The following is a 20,482-nucleotide window of genomic DNA, read 5'->3' on the forward strand; positions in this document are numbered from 1 at the left end:
CAGCGGGGCTCACCGGGCACAGCGGGATATACCGGGATATACCGGGATACTCCGGGATACACCGGGATTCACCGGGATTCACCGCGGCACCGACAGCGACGCGCGCCGGGGCGTCCAGATCGGCACCGACCTGACCTGACCCGACCCGGGCCACCGACACCCTCAGCCCACCCGGGAGCGGCGCCGCCGCCGATCCCCTCAGGGCCGCGCTTTCGCTTTCGCCACTCCCCGCCCGGCTCGCTCGCAGCGGCCGGGCCCGGTGCCCGGGGGTGTGAGGGAAGCGGGCCCGGCACCGCACGGAGCCATGGCCATCGCGGCCGTGCCCGCCGCCGAGTCCCGGCTCTGCGGCAACTGGTAAGGCCGGGCCGGGGTCGGTGAGGGCCGGGGGTCGGTGAGGGCCGGGCCGGGGTCCGTGAGGGCCGGGGGTCGGTGAGGGCCGGGCCGGGGTCCGTGAGGGCCGGGGGTCGGTGAGGGCCCGGCCGGGGTCCGTGAGGGCCGGGGGTCGGTGAGGGCCGGGCCGGGGTCCGTGAGGGCCGGGGGTCAGTGAGGGCCAGGCCGGGCCGGGGGTCGGTGAGGGCCGGGCCGAGGGTCGGTGAGGGCCGGGCTGAGGGTCAGTGAGGATTGGATTCGGTCCAACTGGGCCGAGCCCACCCCGCCTTCCCGTCGGGGAACAATTCCTTGAAATGCTGTGAAATACCGCAGACGGCCTTTCTGTAAACATCTGGGCGTTGGTGTAAACATCTGGGCGTTGGATTTCCCTTCTGGCTTAGCAGGGAGGCAGAACAGAAACCGAAACGTTCGGATCAGAATCCAGGGTTCTCAGTGAGATCCGCACAAAGCACACGATTCTAAGTTTTTCTTCAGCAGTTCAGTGGTTCAGAAATATAAACACAGGAGGGTAGGCAGTGTTGTTGTGGAAGTTTTTCTCTTTGTGACACCTCTTTGCACAGCCCCAGCGTTGGTAATCCTGTGGCTGGTTAGAATTCACCTCACAAGTTGTCTCTCGAGTACAAGCAGCTAAATAAATTAACTTTTTCTGCAGTTGTTTTTCCCCAAAATACATACAAATTCAGACAGTTTCTTGCAATATCAGCCTGGTTTGTTTGGCCTGCACAGTTCAGTCGCTGCTGTTGGACTTTGTTGCTTTTGGCTGCCTGGGATCTGGCAGGGGAGAGAGCTGAACAGCTGTGGTTTTAGCAAACAAAAGGTTATAAAACTAATTTAGGTGTTTTCAAGGTGGATTTCCTGGAAAGGGGATGATCCATGTAGAAATGATCCTGTTTGAGGCAGGAGTAAGGACTGAACTCCAGGTGCCTCAGTTCCTTTTGGTCCTTTTGTGTTTGGTTTCAAGACAGAAAATTTTGGGGTAAAATGAGGTGAGTTGGGGAATTTTGGGGTGCAGAGTAGTGTTGTTACTGCTGTCCCTGTGAGCTTTAAGGTCCCTTCCAACCCAAACCATTCAGTTACCCTGGAACAGGATCTGTCAGGTATAAAAAACCAGGGTTTGATTGCTTTCCAAAGCACTGTTTGACCTCTCAGAGCCAAGTTATTTTCAGGAAGAAGTTTTTATCATCTCAGACTAATTTATTAATTGGAACCCTGGTGATAACTTGTTTATGCTGCAAGATTTACCTTTCACATAAATAAATAAATCCACCTGGATTTTATCTTAATGCAATGTGACTTTTGCATGTTAAATATCCACTTGTGCTGGAACCTTGAGGCCTGGCTCACTTTAAACCATGAACTCATTGAAATCTTCCTCAGCATTATTTTTTTGTTGTGAACAACTGCTCAGATTTGTTGTCAGTGTATTTCTGCTCGGTAACCTCAGCAACTTTCTCACAGCAAAAAGGACATTCCTGCAGTCAACTTCATCATCCATGAAATCCACTGTAGGAGAAATATTGAAATATGCCCCTACTGCAGCGACTCCATCCCAAAGTCTGAGATGAAGAACCACATTGAGTCTGAACATGTGCAGGTGAGAGACATCTCTGCTCTGGAGCTGCTCATTTCTGTGGAATTCCCCTCATGAGCTCTCTTTGCTGCAGGTCACCTGCAAGTGCAGGATGAAGATGGAAAGCAGCCACCTGAAGGATCATGAGGTTGGTGCATTTTATATTATTTATATTATTTATAGTTCAATTATCTTATTGAAGCCTTGAGGGATACTCTGGTGTTTGACTCCAGAGCCTTTCTGGGGCTTGTGCATCCTTTTATTGAGTGATGCTTCCCAAACTCACACCCTCTGGGAGAAGGGATTGGAAACCACCTTAAAGTCCTGGAGCCACTCATATCAAAGAGGTATCTGTGATAAATGGTGATTTTTTGTCCTTGTCAGTTGAAAAATAGCTATTTAAAATATGATTGCCTTTTTTTCATTCCTTTACTGGTTCATGTTTCTGTTGGAGCCATTATGTGACTTTTAATAACTCAATCTGTCCAAACAGACTTTAAAAATAGCCTGTAAAATAAACTAAAATAGGCCAGAGTGGGATTTTCTGAGTTCTGAATCCAGTTGGCTGCTGTCACAGACAATCTTGTTATAAATGTCATCCCTTCCTTTCCTGTGGGCTCCTTTAGAGACAGCTCTGGAACTGCCACCTCAGCCTGCTGATTGCTGAGGGAAAAAGGATTTTCTTTGGAAATCTGTCCACTTCTAAACCCTGGGAGTAGCTAATCCTGCCTGTGTGTGCGTGGTGCTTTTGGATTGCAAAGCAAATGATGATTTTTATTAGTGCAGCATCTGCAAATATCGTGTGTTTTATCTATTTTTAACCCCTTTTGAAGGACATCTCAGCTGTTGTTCACTGTGGGGTAAAGAATGTGTCCAGGGAGTTTTTGCAGTAAGTGAGGTGTGAGTTTTTTCCCTAAAAACCAGTGTGGATATTAGATGTGCTCATTGAAATCCAGGAAGCTCTGTGTGACGTGGGGGATCTAAAATCATGTCCTGAGTGTCTGAGGAGCTTCAGCTGTTGCATTCCCACCTTGTAGCTAATTCCAGATTATTCCTTTGGAACACAGAGCTCCAAAGCTGAGCAAACTCCTTTTCCCACATGGCAAGAGTGACCCTGTGTGTCTTCCCAGGCATCCTCGTGCCCCCTGCGCCCCGTGCTGTGCCAGTTCTGTGACATCCAGCTGGCTTTCAACAAACTGCAGGAGCACGAGCTGTACTGCGGGGCCAGGACCGAGCCCTGCGGGCGCTGCGGCCGCAACGTCCTGCTCAGGGAGCTCAAGGAGCACCCCCGGCTCTGTGGCACTCAGGACAAGGCAGCCAAGGGCAGCAGGACAGAGCCAGGATTCGGCAATGAGGATGGAGCCAGGAGGAGCCAACAGGGAGCAGGTACTGGGGATGGGACTGGGAGGAGCCAGAGCGGGGGAAGGAGTTTTAGAGCAGCTGTGGGACAGAACCCTTAAGGGACAGAATCCTTAAGGTTCACAACTCCAGGGACAGAACCTTAGGGAAAGAACCCTTAGGGGAAACCACTCCAGGGCCAAAATTCTTAAGATCAGAACCCTTAAGGGACACAACTCCAGGGACACAACTCCAAGGACAGAACCTTAGGGAAAGAACTCTTAGGGGACACCACTCCAGGGACAAAATTCTTAAGGTCAGAACCCTTAAAGGACACAACTCCAGGGACAGAACCTTAAGGGACACAATTCCAAGGACAGAACCCTTGAGGTTTGTAACTGCAGGGACAGAACCCTTAAGGGACACAACTCCAAGGACAGAACCTTACGGACAGTGCTCTTAAGGTCCATAACTCCAGGGACAGAACCCTAAGGACTGAACCCTTAATGGACAGAACCTTAGGGACACAATTTCAGGGACAGATCCTTAGGGACAGAACTCCAGGGACAAAACCTTAGGGACAGAGCCCTTAAGGGTCACAACTCCAGGGACAGAACCTTTGGGAAAGAAGCCTTAGGGGACACCACTCCAGGGACAAAATCCTTAAGGTCAGAACCCTTAAGGGACACAACTCCAGGGACAGAATCTTAAGGACTGAACCCTTAATGGACAGAACCTTAGGAACAGAACTCCAGGGACAAAACCTTAGGGACAGAACCCTTAAGGTTCACAATTCCAGGGACAGAACCTTATGGACAGAACTCCTAAAGACAGAATCTTAAGGGACAGGACCCCATACAGCACAAAGAAATCAAGTGAGGAAAAAATGGACAAAGGAAGAGCTGGCTGCTCATTTGGTAGCTGGTCCAGGTGTGAGGTTTTGTGATTCCTTTCTGTGAAAATACAGGATAGTGAATGCTCCAGGAGTGCTGAGCTGCCTGGGATAAAAGCCCAGTTGCTTCTTTTTTTTTTTTTTGTCTCAAAATAACTGGCTTAAAAACAAAACCAGAGTTTGCTCCCTGTAATTTGGGCCATGATTTTTCTCTATCCTCCTGGATTTGGTAGAGGTGCCCTTGGCTTTGAGATGCTGAGCTCCTGGAGAGTCCCCATGTGAAAGCCTGGGGCTGAGTCTGATATCCAGAGGAAGCTGCTGGTGGCAGCTTTGATGTTCTCTCAAATTTACAATATTTGTCTTTTGAAGGGGATGAGCTGGAGAGACCTGAAATCCTTCATTCCCAACTTGCTGAAGACTGGAACGCTGACCTGGACTATGTGTTGGCTCTCAGCCTGCAAAGTGAGAATAATCCTCACCAGAACACTGCAGCTGACATTCCCAGGGATTTCTGGGAATATGACTACACCAAAGAGCCTGGACAATCTGCCCATCTTGGTGGAGCAGACCTGTCTGACATCTCCTGTGACTCTCCAGGGTCCTTTAACACATCAAACCACAGCAAAATAGGTATAAACACTCTTGTGGGATTTATCCTTAAATTTGAGGGAGGGGGAAAAGGAAAACATGGATTGGGAATGTTAAAGATTACCAAAATCAGTCTTTTTGAGACTCCTAAAGCAAAGCAGAAAGGGAAGAAATAAAAGCTTATTAAAAGTGGCTCAGGTGGGGAACAAGGTTCTTGTGGAAGTAAAAATGGTGGGAAGGAGGATCTGGGGAAACCTGGAGTGCAGCTTGTGAGAGCAGAAATGGCACCAAAGGGTTTAATGAGGATTTTTTACCAGAGCACTTCCTCCTTCCTTCTCCTGCAGACAAGGAGATGATCATGTTGCCCTGTGAGTTCTGTGAGGAGCTGTGTCCTGCTGAAGATCTGATCCTCCACCAGGTTTGGGATTTCCTTGTGCCTTGGGGTTTGCAGTGAAGACTTTTGTGTGGCTGTCACTGCAAAGGGTGTGGGTGGCATTGGGAGTACTCTGACATTTGGAAAGGTGATTTTTCTGTGTTGTTTGTGTAACAGACAGGGTGTAACCCAGCAAGTGCCTTTGCCTCGTTCAGTAAGAGAAGTTCTTCTCCAAATCCATGGGAATACAGTGGTGTGAGAGCTGGGGGGTCCAGCAGCCACAGGACTGTCCCTTCATCCCAGCCCCAAGCTGTCCAGGCAGAAGGAGACATCATGATTCCCTGTGAATTCTGTGGCATCCAGCTGGAAGAGGAGATTCTCTTTCATCACCAGGTACTGAACAGGACAGGATCTGTTGGATCACATCCCACTGTTCAAGGGTGGGCTCTTGTGGCACATTTCAGGAATTCAGGGAGCTGTCCCTGCCTCAGACTTTCCCACTCTGGGGTCCATGTGAAGGGTTGTCCCACACTGAGGCTTCTCCTGAAAAGTTCTGGATTAATTTGAAAGCTCTTGTAGTGAAACGAAACAAAAGGGCCTGAAGTTGCACAATCAGAATGTTTGAGTCACACAGAAAATGAAGTTGAGCCCTGGATGAGTCAGCTGAGGGGAGAGAGCAGCACAAGGAGGGGAAGTGGAGAACAGACTGCAGCCCTGGGAGTGGTGTGCCCAGGGAAGAATCCTCTGGAATGTGCTGCTGTTACAGACAAGATGGGAGGTGCTGAGCTCACCCATTCTCTGTGTCATGGTTCATTCACATTTAGTCCCAACAAACTGCTGAAGTTTGGGTTGGTTGTTCTGGCCCTCTCCTCTCCTGGAGGCTCAGCAAAATCAGTGTTCTGGGAATGAGATCTGATAAAACTTCAGAGCTTGTCATGGAATTCCAGAATGGTTTGGGTTGAAGGGGATGTTGAAGCCCATCCCATCCCACCCCCTGCCATGGGCAGGGACACCTTCTGGTAGCCCAGGTTGCTCCAATCCCAGTCCAACCTGACAGGAGGATGGAACTGGATGAGCCTTAAGATCTCTTTCCACCTAAAACATTCTGGGATTCCACAGTAACAATTCCCTACTCACCAACACCCCCAAGTGCTGCTGCTCTGCAGTTTTCCCAGGAATTTTCACCTGAGTGAGCTTCACTTGACCAGCACTGTGTGTTCTGCTGCAGCACCACTGTGACCTGCGCCCTGCCAGCCCCACAGGTGACATTCCAGCCCAGGAGCTGCCAGCTGAGCCCCACGGGGACAGACGGGAATCGCCAGAGCCGGCTCGGCGACGGATCCGGCACCAAGGTGTGGGCAGAGCACAGCCTGAGCTCCCCGGTGCTTCTGTCTGAAAAATCTTCCATGCTGTGCTCTTGGTCTGGGAGGGAGGGAGGATGAAATCACTGTGTGCTTGGGGATCCTGGGATGGACACTGGGGTTGTTCCTGGTGCTCCTGTTCAGCTCCACGTCCTGTCCCTGCAGGAGATGTCTCTCCTTGGCACACAGAAGGCTTTGGGAAGCTGGGGCTGTGCCCTGCTGCAGGGACCAGGCTGAGGACAGAGGTGGCCAAGGCTGGCGATGCAGGGTTGTCCCCTCCAGGGAGAGCCGGTGGCAGCAAGCCCAGGAAGGGGAATGGCGGCGAGGGGACAGCGAAGGACAGAGGTGACTCTGCAGCTGGGACAGCACCTCGGGCAAGAGCTGCTCACTCCCAGGCTGCTGAAACCTTCACTTCCAGCTCCTCCAGAGCTGCTCCAGCCCAGCCAAGGTAATGAATGCCTTTGCCTTCTGCTCTGTTCCACTTAGTGCAGATCTGCATCCCCTTGCCTTTGTAGCTGAAAGCGTTTTCAAAGGCTTCACATTGACCCAGTTGAATTTGGCTGGTGCTTGCTTGAGTTTCAAACAACAAATTTAGGTTTTAACTCAAAATAGAACAGAGCCACTGGTCACTGGGGTAAAATGTAGGCTGAGGCCTCATTACCTGGCCATGGGAGTGCTCTGCTCCCAGCTGGGCTCTGAACGGAGCTGGTTCTGCTGCTGCAGCATCTGGGCCAGGGTCAGAGGAGGCACAAGGGGCTCTGCCTCGCCCTTCCCTGTGTCCCTGCTGTGCTGTCCTGTGTTTATCCAGCACGGTGGCTGTGCCTGCTCTGAAGGTGTCCCTGTCCCTGTCCCACAGCTCCAGCAGTGCCGGAGGGAGGAGCCTGGGGCTGGCGGACGGGCGCAGCGGCCTCCGGCGCCGCGGCTCCAAGGTGAGGCTGCAGCTCCTGCTGCTTGTGCCAGGACAAGGAGCTGCTTTTTACAGCCCTCCCTTATCGAGTCATATTTGAAACCAGCATTTTTCTTTTTCCCCTCCCCTAAGGCAAAAGCCCAGAGCCCAGCAGCTGGACACCCGGAGGAGTGAGCCAGAGAAAATCACGGAGTGCCCAGCCCTGGTCCCAGGCTCTGCCAGAATCGTTGGGCCAAGCACAAGCAAGTTCTGACACTGAGCTTCAATTTTTAGGCATTAACCATTTTCTAAATCTCTATTTTTAATCTGTGAGAGCAAATTTCGAGTTTTTATGTCTCTGATCACCTTGAGCACCACCCCCAAGGCATCAAACTGAGTCTTACCTTGGGCCCCACCTGAGTTCTGTGTCCCTGTGGGCTCCTTGTGCCACCCCGAGCTCTGGGCGTGTCCTGCCCTGGGATGCTCAGGCACAGCTGGTGACACCAACAGGGAGCAGTCAATGCTCTGCACCTGTCCCACACTGAGCAGGGTTGAGGGTTGGGGCTCCAAGGCTTCTCAATCCTGCATTTTCAAGTTAAAAGCTTTTAAAGTTCCTTGGAATAAAACTTCTCTGATGCTGTCCCAAACCGGTGTGCGGTGCCATCTGTCCCTTGGGGTGACACAGGACCACAGCTACACCTTGTGAGGATCCATTCCCACTGTCATTCCCTGCCCTGGGTTCAGTTCCTGCTGGAATCCCTGGGACTTTGGGAAGTGAACAAACACCAGCCTAATGAAGGAGGTGCAGCAGATGGCACTGGCAGGGCTCATGAGCCACCCCTGGGGCAGGGTTGTGCCCAAGGCCTTGTCTCAGGTGCCACCTCCATCCCCCTGCAACAGCCAGAGCCCAGTGAGGGCTGGAGAGAACTTCCTCCTAAAATAAAGACAATTTACAGCTGCTCCCACCAAATGTGTTTGTTTAGACAAGGAGAATAAAGGTATTTAAAAGCAGGGGGACACCAAAGCTGTGTTCTTCCCATTCCTGGGGAAGATCAGGGAATGAGAGCTGGTCCCTGAGGTTGGGATGGATGATGGGGTGCCATGGGTCAGGAATCATCAAATATGACAAATAAATAATAACTGAGGTGGCAGAGCCTGTGCTGTGCCTCAGGCACAAGGAACAGCCAGGAGGAACAACCTCAGCAGTGGCTGTGCTTCCCTTTGGTACAAAATCCTCAGGTTTTGTCCCAAGTAACACCAATCCAGAAAAGTGGGATTTCAACAGAGCAAAATTTCAACAAAGAAGCTGCAGCTCCCTTTGTCCCCCTTCTCTGCCTCAGCAGCAGATCCCAGTCCCTGCAGCCCCAAAGAAGGACACAAACACCTCCAGGGATGTTAAGAATCTCCTTTATGCAGTGTACACTCGATGGCCAAGAGCACTTACAGGTTAATGCCGTGTATGGAACCGAGATGGACACACACCAAGCTAGAACTAATACCCAGCTCCAGAGTTTTTCCATTGTTTAGTATAATTTTACATTCTGAATGAATATATATTAAAAAAAATAATAATAATCATCACAAACCAATCTTTGCTTCGACAAACAAGCTTAGTACAGACAATGTCAAGTTCATTTAAAGCACGAGGAATTAAGGATGATTAGAAAAGCTTTAATTAAAAGGCCATTTGAGCCACAGCTGGGGTGCTGCAGCACTTCCTTCCCAGGAGCATGGAATTAAAAAAAAAAAAAAAAACAAAACAAAAAAACCTCCCACAATTCCTCTTGTGGGGCTCATCCTGTTCTCCAGAACAAACCAAAGTCGATGGAAGTTGGTTACTGGTGTGACATTTGTCCTGTAGAAGAAGCTTCATTTACACCCCCAGGTGCAAACGGCAGCGATGAGAAGTTCGTTATTTGTCATCATAAATAATTCACTGTAATAAATAGGGATCAAGTAACGTCCCAGCACACGGCCAGGTGTGCTCCACTCGGCTGTGCCTCCCCCAGGAGCACACACACAGCAGCAGCAGTTTCTTACTCACAGCTGGAACTGGAGCCTTGGGAACCGCTGGCACACGGAGCCCTCTGGGATGGCCCCTCAGCGTTTCGGGATTGGAGCCCAGCCCAGGGCACAGCTCTGCCATGGAATCCAGCTGGTGTTCCCCACGTTTCCTGCCTGGGAATGTGTCCCCATGGGAACAAACCAGCTCCAAGCTGCCCCTTGGCTTCATTTCCCTTGGTCTTTGTAAACTCCAGGTGTTCCCGCTTGCTCCGAGTGGTTTCTGAGCTACATAAACGCTTCTACCAGGAAATGGACGAGATTCAAGAGTAAATATTCTTCCTACATGGATCTGTTCCCTGGACAGGGCAATATGCATTGGGAGGGTAACAGCTTCCTAACCACGGGGCTGGGAGACTCTGGACTACCTAAGACTGCTGCACACACATTCCCATTCCCACTCGCTCACGGAAGAACAAGGACACCCATCCCAAACTCACAGCCTCTCCCGCATCCCACGCACTCAGCGTTCCCACTATTCACAATAATGTACAATAAATACATTTGGGATTCCCAGGAGCTGTTCCAGAGCCACAGGACACCGAGCTGAAGGTTCAGCACCCTCAGCCTGAGCCTCCCGGGCAGCACCGATGGATTCTGGGAGGTCTCTTCCTCAGAACTCAGGATCTGAGGAATCAGCAGAGCTGGAGAGTCCCAGAAATCCTGGGAGGGATGAGACCCCCGTGGAGGGGCTGCTCTGACCCACCCAGAACAGCAGTGAGACCTGGAGTTGTTCCTGCTCTGCACTCAGCTCCCAGCTTTCCACACAAAACAGGAACTTTATCTTCCAACAGGTGACTGCGTCCTCCTGCCGGGGGTCAGAGGTGTTTAGGAGAATTTGCTCTTGGATCAAAGATTTTTGAGTACAAAAACAAGTTCCAGGTGTTTGAGCACCCCCTGGTTGTTCTGAGAGCTCACTGGGATTAGGATAATCCATCCATTCGGGATGGACTGTGGTATCTTACACCCTTTGGAGAGAAGTGTTTTGTTCTGCTCATATTTTAATTACAATAAATTATTTTGTTGCTAAGCAAAGCAGACATTCAAGAACATCTAGGGCAGGAACCCAATGGAATCACAGCCCTTTCACTGTTCTATTGGAAATTTTCCCAAAAGTGTTGAGCTGAACCCCCCAGTTCCCTGTGGCAGCCCCCATGTGCTTGGTCAGAGTTTAAAAAAATCTCAAGGAAAGTGGTGGAAAGGTGGAAAAGCAGTTTGGCAGCAAAGTCCCTGCTTCAAACCTCAAGCAAGTGCCACGAAATGCTCTGCTCCTGCCCACACAGTGATTCCCTCCCCACACCCAAACTTGGCATTTTTGTACTCAAAAACCTCTCAGGGGAGAGTGATCCATGAGCCTTCCCCTCAAAGGGCTCTTCAGAACGCCCTCCCTGCCAGTGGTGTTTGCACGGGGCAGACCATTGTGGATTACAAAATTAGAAATGTACAGGTGGAAAGGTTTTTTCTTTTCCCCCCAAATTAAATTATACACAAACCAGTCTTTACTAAACTATCCTACAAATATTCCACAAACAAGGCAGCAAAAGAACCAGTCCACCACAAAGTCTACGAATACAAAATGGAAGTCTTCCGGGAATTACTGTAACGGGAACGACGGTTCAGGAAATAAATTAACCCCCAAAGCCCATCCCAGGGGAGGTGCTGGCTGGGAACTGAAGGGGTTCCACTGGGCAGAGTCATGGAGTCACCTCCAGGCGTTTCCTGCTCCTGCTCAGCCGCTGAGCGGATCCTCGCGGTAGTGGATGGCGTAGCGCAGCTTCTCCAGCATGATGTCCAGCGAGGAATACTGCGGCAGCTTGATCATGAACATGCACGTCTCCACTCGGATGTACCGCGAGTCCGGGGAGCCTGGGGACAGCCAGGGTTACAGCTCAACACAGAACCCAACAAACAAACCCCACAGAACCCAACAAACAAACCAACCCCATAAAACCCAATAAACAAACAAACGCCCCAAAACCCAACAAACAAACCAACCCCACAAAACCCAACAAACAAACCCCAACACCACCCAAAATTCCATCCCTGCCTGGTGTGGGGTTTTTCAATCATCAGTGTTTCTGTGCTTGTCCATCAGGCCTCATGCCAATGTTTTTCCAATAGTTTAATAATTTTAAAAGCATTTCAGTAAAGTCTCTCTGCATCTCTACAGGGCAAAACCCCAGAACAGTTTGGGTTGGAAAGGATCTTAAAGCTCATCCAGTTCCACTCTCGCACCATGGGTAGGGAACCTTTGCTGGATGCAGTTTGTTTTATGCAAAATTTTTATTTCTACAGCATTTAAATCCCAATTCTCTCCTTATTCACCCTGATAACCACGTGCCCCTCGTGTCACTGTTTATTAAACACCAGTTAAAGGGGCTGGAGGCTGGGACAGGGCTGGGAGCAGAAGCAGTTCCTGTCCCTGGGACAGTGCCGGGAGCAGAAGCAGCTCCTGTCCCTTGGGAAATGCTGGGAGCAGAAGCAGCTCCTGTCCCTTGGGAAATGCCAGGAGCAGAAGCAGCTCCTGTCCCTTGGGAAATGCCAGGAGCAGAAGCAGCTCCTGTCCCTGGGACAGTGCCAGGAGCAGAAGCAGCTCCTGTCCCTGGGACAGTGCCGGGAGCAGAAGCAGCTCCTGTCCCTTGGGAAATGCTGGGAGCAGAAGCAGCTCCTGTCCCTGGGACAGTGCCGGGAGCAGAAGCAGCTCCTGTCCCTTGGGAAATGCTGGGAGCAGAAGCAGCTCCTGTCCCTGGGACAGTGCAGGGAGCAGAAGCAGCTCCTGTCCCTTGGGAAATGCCAGGAGCAGAAGCAGCTCCTGTCCCTTGGGAAGTGCTGGGAGCAGAAGCAGCTCCTGTCCCTTGGGAAGTGCCAGGAGCAGAAGCAGCTCCTGTCCCTTGGGAAGTGCCGGTTCCGTACCTGCGGTGCCGTCGGGGGGCGCGATTTTCATGGGGTAGGGGGGGACGTGGGCGGTGTCAGGGCCACCATCCTTGCAGGGGCAGGTGAAGGGGATCCTCTCCTGGTTACAGGCAAACTTGATGAACTTGCAGAGCTCCTCCTGCGTGAACATCTCCAGGGCACTCCAGAAGAACTCGATGTGCTGGTCGGTCTCCATCAGTCCCACCTGGTACATGGTGTGTGCCTGAGGGGACAGGGACAGTGTCCACTGCTGCTCTGCTCTCTTCCCCACACTTTTACCTCAAGGAAGTTCAAATTCTTACTCCTCTCTGCACGAGCCCCACCCCTATTATTTCCTGAATACAGAGAGCTTCCCCAAGGATGTTCTGGCTGCACAGAAGCAGAAGATTCTCCCCTCCCACCTTCCCCCTCTCTGTGTCCCACAGGAGTGTGGCCAGAGCACCTTGAGGAATTCCAGGTTGATGTAGGGAAGGCCACAGGTCCTCAGCTCCATCTCCAGGGGGGTGAGTGTGGTCAGGAGCTGCAGGGGGATGATGGAGCCCAGCCCTGCCCTCACTGCTGTCATGCACTCCGGGCTCTGCAGCTCCCGCATGCGCAGGCTGCGGATGGCGGCCGCGTACACGTCCTTGTTCTCCCACCTGCAGGGCACAGATCTGGGGTGAGGAGAGCACCTGGGAGAGCCCCACCTCATGTTACACATGGAAGGGTTTTCTGGACAGATCCTGATCTGGAATAATCCACAGTTAGCAATATACACTTTGCATTCTGTTTCCCAGTTAATTCTGCTGTCCTCCACTTCCTCCTCTCCTCCCACCTCCCATCCCTCACAGCCGGGACCAGCCCTGCTCCTCTGCCTCTGACAGAGCCAAACAGCACCAGTGATCCCAAGTTCTGCCAACTCCTCACAAAGCAAAGCATTCCCAAATCATTCCAATTGTAACAAAAGCACCTCTGGAGAGGCTGTGCTCTGAGAACAATTCCAGAGATGTTCTGTGCCATGTCCAGCCTGGAAGGCTGCTCCTTACCCCACAGGGATGTGCCTGCCCCTGGGACACAGCTCCACCTCTTCCCCAGTGAGGCTCAGGTAGGTGAATTTGCAGCAGGGTTTGTTGGGGCAGTCAGGGCTCTCTGTTGCCAGGTGCTGGGAGGCGATTTCAGCACACAGAGCTTCCAGCTCCGTCTCGTCACTGATCTGTCACAGAACAAGGACAAGGACCTGGTCACCAGCATGGCAGGGCCTTGTCACAGCTGTCCCCACAACAGGGACCCACTCCAACAGCAAAATCCTGCTTTGGAGGTTCTGGTGTGGTTCAGCAATCCCAGTAAATATTTCAGAAGTTGGAATCCCACCATGCCTGGCAGCAGGGGAGTGTGGGAAACTTCTCCAAGGCAACAAAAAGGAACCAACTCCCCCAACTCTGCTTCCATGAAAACCACCTGGCAGCCACCAGCAAGGGCAGGCATGGGGGGATCCTGAGGAAAAGGAGGTGAATAGGGAAAAGGAACCTACATTTTCAAATTTTTTGACGTAGTTGTAGGTGAGGATGTCAGCTTCCTGCAGATCCACATCAGGATCCAGGGGCTCTCCCACCAGGGTTTTCCAGAAGGAGGGCAGGAGGTCCAGGGGCAGGGGAACATCAGCTCGGATGGCGATGCCCAGGAGCTGCCCGAAGAAATGGAAGAGCTGCTCCTCGCCGTAGGTGATGGGGCTGGGGCTTAGGATGTACTTGCCCTGTGGAGAGAACAGGGCACCCAGGGCAGGAGTGAGCAGCTGCCCACAGCCTGAGGGGCTGGGTGTGAGCAGGAAGAGTTCTGGGTGTTCTGTGCAAGTGTTCTGACAAGCCCCCAAAGGATCTGCCTGTGTTTTACACACTGGTAAATTTTATCACTTCCTGATCAAATCAACTCCAGAAAGTTGGTTCCCACTTTGCCAAGCTGTTGATCAACACCCACAGGATTTTCTGGACTTGCTGCATCAGTTTGATATCCAAACCTTTCAGCTGTGGGAGGTTTCTGAGCCTGGATTTGCAGAGCCAGGTTTGCTGCACAGTTTGTCTGAAGCTCAGGGAACCAAGCTGCTTCCTACCCTAAAATATTCCCAGGAAGGAATTACTGAGAATTCTTTGGACCACCAGCTTTTATCTTGTTTCTAGAGAACATCTACTGCACAAAGTAAGACACTAAGTAGCATGGAAGGAGCATCTTGTTCTCCTGGCAGATCTTTCTGGTGACACAGAATAGGCCACAGAATAAAGATTCATGGAAGTTCACCAGTCTGGGACAACCTCTAACTGACTCTGAACACTGCCCAGCAGTTTTAACTCTGCTCCATTTTGCATTTTGCTGCTTTGTCTCCTTCTCCAAGTAGCTGCTGCACACAGGAGGAGCAGCAGGGGATTCACCAACTCCCACTTCCAGCTCTCCAGGATGTGGGACCTGGTTGGTTTCATGATCTGAGGCCTCTCTCTGCACCTCTGACCAAATGTGTCCCACTCCTGTTCAAACCCAGCACTCAGAAAGAGAAAACACCCCTCACTTTGGCATTGGGATCTCACACCTTGTTCTTATTGACAGCAGAGCTGGGGCACAGCAGGAGCAGGGAGAGGGAGGAGCTCTGCAGCTCTTTACACACTTGCCAAAGGAAGTGACGGAAAGATCCACCTGGAAAAGACAGAGGGAAAATAATGAAAATATTCCTTTGTTCCTGCTCAATTCCCAAGTGTTGCTTTGCTTTCCAGCACTCCAAGAACAGCAGGAATATTTGTTCTACCAGCTGGCCTGCAAATGGGATTTGGTGCTGGATTAGGAGATGGATGGGGGTTGTCACTCAGGCTGTCCCTGACCCCGTACACTGGTGCCACAGACCTGCTGTCCCCACTCCCTGGTGTCCTATCCCACTCCCTGTCCCCACTCACTTGTTCTATGGAGTCCTGTCCCTACTCTCTGGTGCCCTGTTTCCCCTGTCCCCACTCCCTGTTCCCTGCTCCCTGTCCCCAGTCCCAGTCCCTGCTCAATGGTGCCCTGGGGTCCCTGTCCACACTCCCCTGTGCCCTGGTCCCTGCCCCTATCCACAATCCTACTCCCTGTCCCCACTCCTTGGTGCCCTGGTCCCATTCCTCGTTCCCCTGTCCCAGTCCCCACTCACTGGTGCCCTGTCCCTGTGCCCTGTTCCCTTGTCCCACTCCCTGGTGCCCTGTCCCCATTCCCTGTCCCCAGTCCCACTCCCTGGTGCCCTGTCCCTGTCCCCAGCCCCTACTCCCTGTCCCCATTCCCTGTTCCCCTGTCCCAGTCCCCACTCCCTGTCCCCAGTCCCCATCCCACTCCCTGGTGCCCTGTCCCTGATCCCAGTCCCACTCTCTGTCCCCATCCCCACTCCCTGGTGCCCTATCCCTGTCCCCACTCCCCATTCCCTGTTCCCCTGTCCCAGTCCCCACTCCCTGTTCCCCATTCCCCATCCCCACTCCCTGGTGCCCTGTCCCTGTCCCCTGTCCTGTCCCCAGTCCCTGTCCCTGTCCCCACTCCCTGTCCCTGTCCCCTGTCCTGTCCCCAGTCCCTGTCCCATCCCCACTCACTGTTCCCCTGTCCCAGTCCCACTCCCAGTCCCCAGTCCCTCTCACTGGTGCCCTGTACCCATTCCCTGTCCCTGTCCCCACCCCCAGTCCCATCCCCACTCCCTGGTGCCCTGTCCCTGTCCCCACTCCCTGTCCCTGTCCCATCCCCACTCCCTGGTGCCCTGTCCCTGTCCCCACTCCCTGTCCCTGTCCCATCCCCACTCCCTGGTGCCCTGTCCCTGTCCCCACTCCCTGTCCCTGTCCCATCCCCACTCCCTGGTGCCCTGTCCCTGTCCCCACTCCCTGTCCCTGTCCCATCCCCACTCCCTGTCCCTGTCCCACCCCCACTCACTGGTGCCGTGCACCTCCTCCCCGGTGAAGCGGATGTTGAAGGCGTAGGTGGGGTCTCCCCCGCTGGCCAGTTTGACGCAGAGCTGGGACGAGGGGACGCAGCCCAGCTGCCGGGCAGCCTGGCAGAAGTAGGAATTCTCTGAGGAACGGATCTCCCCTGTCCAACACAAAGGCAAAAATGAACCTCCAGCCTCACAAAGCAGCAGCTGAGCTGGGGGAAAGCAGCTCAGCGTTGCAGACAGGGCTGGAAAGGATCAGTGCTGGTACCTCCAACGATCTCCAGGGGATCCAGGGTGATTTCTGGGGCTGCATGGTCAGCAGTTCTTTGCACAGTGGCATTGAGCACTCTGTTCATGACGGTCACTTTTGTGTCATAAAAGATTAAACCTGAAGAAACAAACACATTTCAGCAGAGTTAATCTACCCCTGAAATTCTGCAGTGGACAATGGTAGAATAAAAATTTCCCCTTCATTAGATTAGCCATGTCTTACCTACCTAAATTTTAAAAAATACATTTTATAAAATCATGGAATGGTTTCCATGATTCCACTCATCCAGTTTTACCCCCTGCCATAGTGCAGGTTTCTCCAAGTCCCATCTATTTGTTCCTCATGTCTTCTGGAATGAGTGCACTGGGACAGAACACTGATCAACACAATTCCAGTGTTCTATAAATAGATCCCAGCAACTCCAGCACAATCTCTGTAAATAGGAACACTTTGCCAAATAGTTTTCAGCAGTCTGAGATGTTTTGACAGTAAAGCTACAAGCAACAAATGATGATAAAAAATAGGGCTGTGACACTGCCCCAAAAATACATTTAATACCTCATATCTCTGTGAAGAGAAATCTCTGAACATTCCTCACTCCCCCAAAGTGGTTTGGGAGTGTTTTTATCCAGCTAGCCCAATACAAAAACTTCCTTTCACACACTGACACCCCTGGTGCCCTGCAGAGTGTCTCATACTCAGTGTTCCCTGCTCAGTGCCCTGCAGAGTGTCCCACACTCAGTGTCCCACACTCAGTGCCCCCTGCTCACCCTTGGCCTCCTGCAGCAGGGCAGCGATGCTGTTCCCGTACATGTCGGTCTGGCGCAGCTCCACCAGCGGCAGGAAGAACGTCTCCAGGGTGGTGTTCAGGGACTGCAGCAGGGCAAAGCGCAGCCTCAGGCTCTCCACAGGGACATCTGCAGGGGGAAATGCCAGTCAGAGACACCAACAGATTCTCCACCTCCTGCAAATCCCAGCAGGTTTGGTCCAGGAGCAACACAAGACCCTTCCAAAGCAGCCCCTCTGATCCCTGTGCTGAGGATGCAGGAACAGCATCCCTCATGTCCCTCCCTGAATCTTGAGTATCAGGGTGTCACTCCAGAATCTCCCATTATCACTGAATTTTCCTCCTAAATGAACAGAATTTAGTGACTAAAATCTGCCCTAAATCAAGAATGGAAATCCAGCCTTCCTCCCCCTGCACGCTGAACCCAGCAGGTATTTCCTGCTCCAGCCTGAGGAGTAAACACCTCCCTTCTAACCCAGCACCAAGGATCCCTACTTGGCTGGATGCTGAAATTCCCATTTTCTGAGCTAACCTGGCACTTCCTACCAGGAAGAGAGGAGTCCAAACCTGTCTCTGTTCACTCTTCCACCTGACTAAAGAACACTTCTGAGCCAACCCCTGTCATGGCATGGCTGTGCTGTCTCCTCCACAAGTTCTGAGGAATCTCAATTATTTTTTTTAATCCATTTTTCCACTTGCAACTGAAGAATTTCCCACCAAACCTCCAACCTCCAATTGCACACCAGCAGCACTCCCAACTCTTCCTCTGAAAAAAACCCTCCACACATACTGAGGAGACAGGAAATCCTGGGATCTGCTGCATCAGCTGGGTCCAGGTACACCTCGTGGGGGTGGAGGCGGGCGGGGGTGATGGCCAGGTGGCGGCACAGGCGGTTGATGTACTGCACCAGGGCCACGTCCATCTCCAGGCTCCACTTGCGCGACGCCTTCTGCGCGTGCCTGGCGTCGATGCAGGCACACCTGGCAGGGCACAGGGTACAAGGGCTCACTCACTGTGTGCTGGGCAGCTGCACCAGGAGCATGGCCACACCTGGGGCATGGCCACATACACACCTGGCAGGGCACCTGGAGCACAGCTGCTCACTCACAGTGTGTTGGGCAGCTGCACCTGGAGCACAACTCCACACCTGGAGCACAATTCTACACCTGGATCACAGCCACACACACCTGGAGCACAACCACACACACACACACCTGGAGCACGATTCTACACCTGGAGCACAGCCACACACACACCTGGAGCACAATTCTACACCTGGAGCACAGCCACACACACACCTAGAGCACAACTCCCCACACACACCTGGAGCAGAAGCTGGTGCCCTGCTCTTCATTCCCCTTTCCTTAAGCAAAGCTGTTTCATGGTAAAAATCCCAGCTGGTTCATCACCCACTTCTCCTCACTGATATTAAATAATTAGGCACAAAGACCCTGCTTATTAAGCTCTGTTAGTGCACTGTCTCCTCTGGAGATGATAAGGGGCACTTAGCCTGTGGCCTGACACAGGCAGATAAGGAGAATTCATTTAAGGGATTCTCTTCCTTTACAATATTAAGAAATTTAACAGCTCCCTCTTCTACAGCATTTCTGACCAAATAACAACCGTGCCAGTTAAACAATGACCCAGTGCACTGGCTGGGGAAGGAAACCAAAGACACACAGGGAGCTACAGTTCCCTTCAGGGTCATTTATTACACAGTTTGGAAGCCTTAAAGGACACTGTGGCATCTGCTTTTGTCAGCCATGCTGTGCACAAGAAATCAGGACCTGCATTTGGACAGAACATGACTTTTAAAATCTATTTTGAGGAAATAACTTATTTTCCTACAAGCCTTGCAGCCATGGATGGAAGTGTTAGAGCTTCTTGGATTAGGAATACTTGGGATCAAGGGTTTAGAGTGAGCACAGTGGATCAGTACCAGCTCCCCCAGGTTTGTGCTAGCTGTACCTCTCAAAGTGCAGGTCATAGCCACAGGACAGGATGGCTCTCCACACGCTGCGGATGTCCTGCTTGGAGCGATCCACCACGAAGCGCTGGAACCCATCCAGGGTCAGGTACTTCTCCTCAGGAACTGCCACCAAACATGCACCACAAAAGAGTTCAGCACTTGCCCTGAAGTTCTCACTCCAGCTTCCTCCTGCTCTCCCATCCCACCTGGAGCCTCTCCCAGGGAGTTCCATCCGTCACACTTTGGTCACACCCACCTCAGTCAGTGGCACCTTCTCACTCCCCTCAAGGGCTCAAATCCCCACTGCCCCTCTGCAATATCTCTGTAACCCAGCACCAAGGATCCCTGCTTGGCTGGATGCTGAAATTCCCATTTTCTGAGCTAACTTCCTACCAGGAAGAGAGGAGTCCAAACCTGTCCACTCTTCCACCTGACTAAAGAACAGTTCTGAGCCCAAACCCTGTCATGGCATGGCTGTGCTGTCTCCTCCACAAGTTCTGAGGAATCTCAGTCATTCTTTTTTATCCAATTTTCCACTGAGGAATTTCCCAATATAAACTGAGAAGCACAATTTAAACCCACCTGGTCCAAAGCCTTGGAACTACACCCCTTAGGAAGTTTTCTGCCTGTTTTATTGACATGCCCTACACACTGCTGCAAAAACTGTTTGCTCTCACACTGATGGGCCCAGAGACACAAATAAAAGCAAGATTTTAAATCACTATTTAAAAAAAACCAGACTTGTTAGAAATAAAGACAAACCAAATCATAAAGTCATATAAACACATTAAAAATATTTTTCTAGGATTTTTTTCTCTGCAGCTCCCACCTTCCTGTTTCTTTGTGGGAGACTTCTCAGGGTCCTTCTCCTCAGGTTTGCTCTTCTCAGGAGATTTAGGCTTTACAGTGGGCTTCTTCTCACTTAAGGCTGTTCGGCTGAGGGACAAAGTGGGTGTTAGGATCAGAAGTTTTCCTTCATCTGCTCACAGAACCCCAGAATTGTTTGGGAGGATCCTGCAGCCCATCCTGTCCCACTCCTGCCATGGCTGCTTCAAGCCTGTCCAACCTGATCTGTTATTTGGAATAAGTGCACTGGGATAGAACACTGATGAACACAAATCCCAGTGTTCTATAAATAGGTCCAAACAACTCCACCCCAAATCTCTGGAATAAAGAAACAC

The 20,482-nt window shown here is 51.8% G+C and overlaps 2 protein-coding genes across 5 annotated transcripts in view; one reads left to right on the forward strand and one right to left on the reverse strand.

The window, feature by feature from the left end:
* The first annotated feature begins 38 nt into the window (after window positions 1-38).
* TRAFD1 (TRAF-type zinc finger domain containing 1) lies at window positions 39-8,045 on the forward strand. The gene is made up of 11 exons (XM_033076130.1): window positions 39-354; window positions 1,849-1,984; window positions 2,055-2,108; window positions 3,091-3,346; window positions 4,560-4,820; window positions 5,123-5,196; window positions 5,329-5,544; window positions 6,380-6,503; window positions 6,678-6,960; window positions 7,369-7,441; window positions 7,552-8,045. The coding sequence occupies exons 1-11, from the start codon at window positions 305-307 to the stop codon at window positions 7,591-7,593; spliced, it is 1,569 nt and encodes a 522-aa protein (XP_032932021.1). The 5' UTR covers window positions 39-304; the 3' UTR covers window positions 7,594-8,045.
* A 743-nt stretch (window positions 8,046-8,788) lies between these two features.
* The window catches only part of HECTD4 (HECT domain E3 ubiquitin protein ligase 4), a 65,545-nt gene continuing 53,851 nt past the window's right edge, over window positions 8,789-20,482 (reverse strand). For all 4 annotated transcript variants that reach the window (XM_033075505.1, XM_033075503.1, XM_033075504.1 and 1 more), the window contains exons 65-76: window positions 20,131-20,237; window positions 19,301-19,424; window positions 18,122-18,312; window positions 17,315-17,461; window positions 16,542-16,661; window positions 16,276-16,431; window positions 14,930-15,033; window positions 13,883-14,104; window positions 13,398-13,564; window positions 12,815-13,010; window positions 12,373-12,595; window positions 8,789-11,325 (exon numbers count right to left, since the gene is read on the reverse strand). In XM_033075505.1, the coding sequence (XP_032931396.1) occupies window positions 11,189-11,325; window positions 12,373-12,595; window positions 12,815-13,010; window positions 13,398-13,564; window positions 13,883-14,104; window positions 14,930-15,033; window positions 16,276-16,431; window positions 16,542-16,661; window positions 17,315-17,461; window positions 18,122-18,312; window positions 19,301-19,424; window positions 20,131-20,237 (1,894 nt within the window). In that variant the 3' untranslated portion in view covers window positions 8,789-11,188. The remainder of the gene's footprint in view (window positions 11,326-12,372; window positions 12,596-12,814; window positions 13,011-13,397; window positions 13,565-13,882; window positions 14,105-14,929; window positions 15,034-16,275; window positions 16,432-16,541; window positions 16,662-17,314; window positions 17,462-18,121; window positions 18,313-19,300; window positions 19,425-20,130; window positions 20,238-20,482) is intronic.

The sequence above is a fragment of the Catharus ustulatus genome, chromosome 18 (assembly GCF_009819885.2).
Source record: "Catharus ustulatus isolate bCatUst1 chromosome 18, bCatUst1.pri.v2, whole genome shotgun sequence".
NCBI classification, from domain to species: Eukaryota; Metazoa; Chordata; class Aves; order Passeriformes; family Turdidae; genus Catharus; species Catharus ustulatus.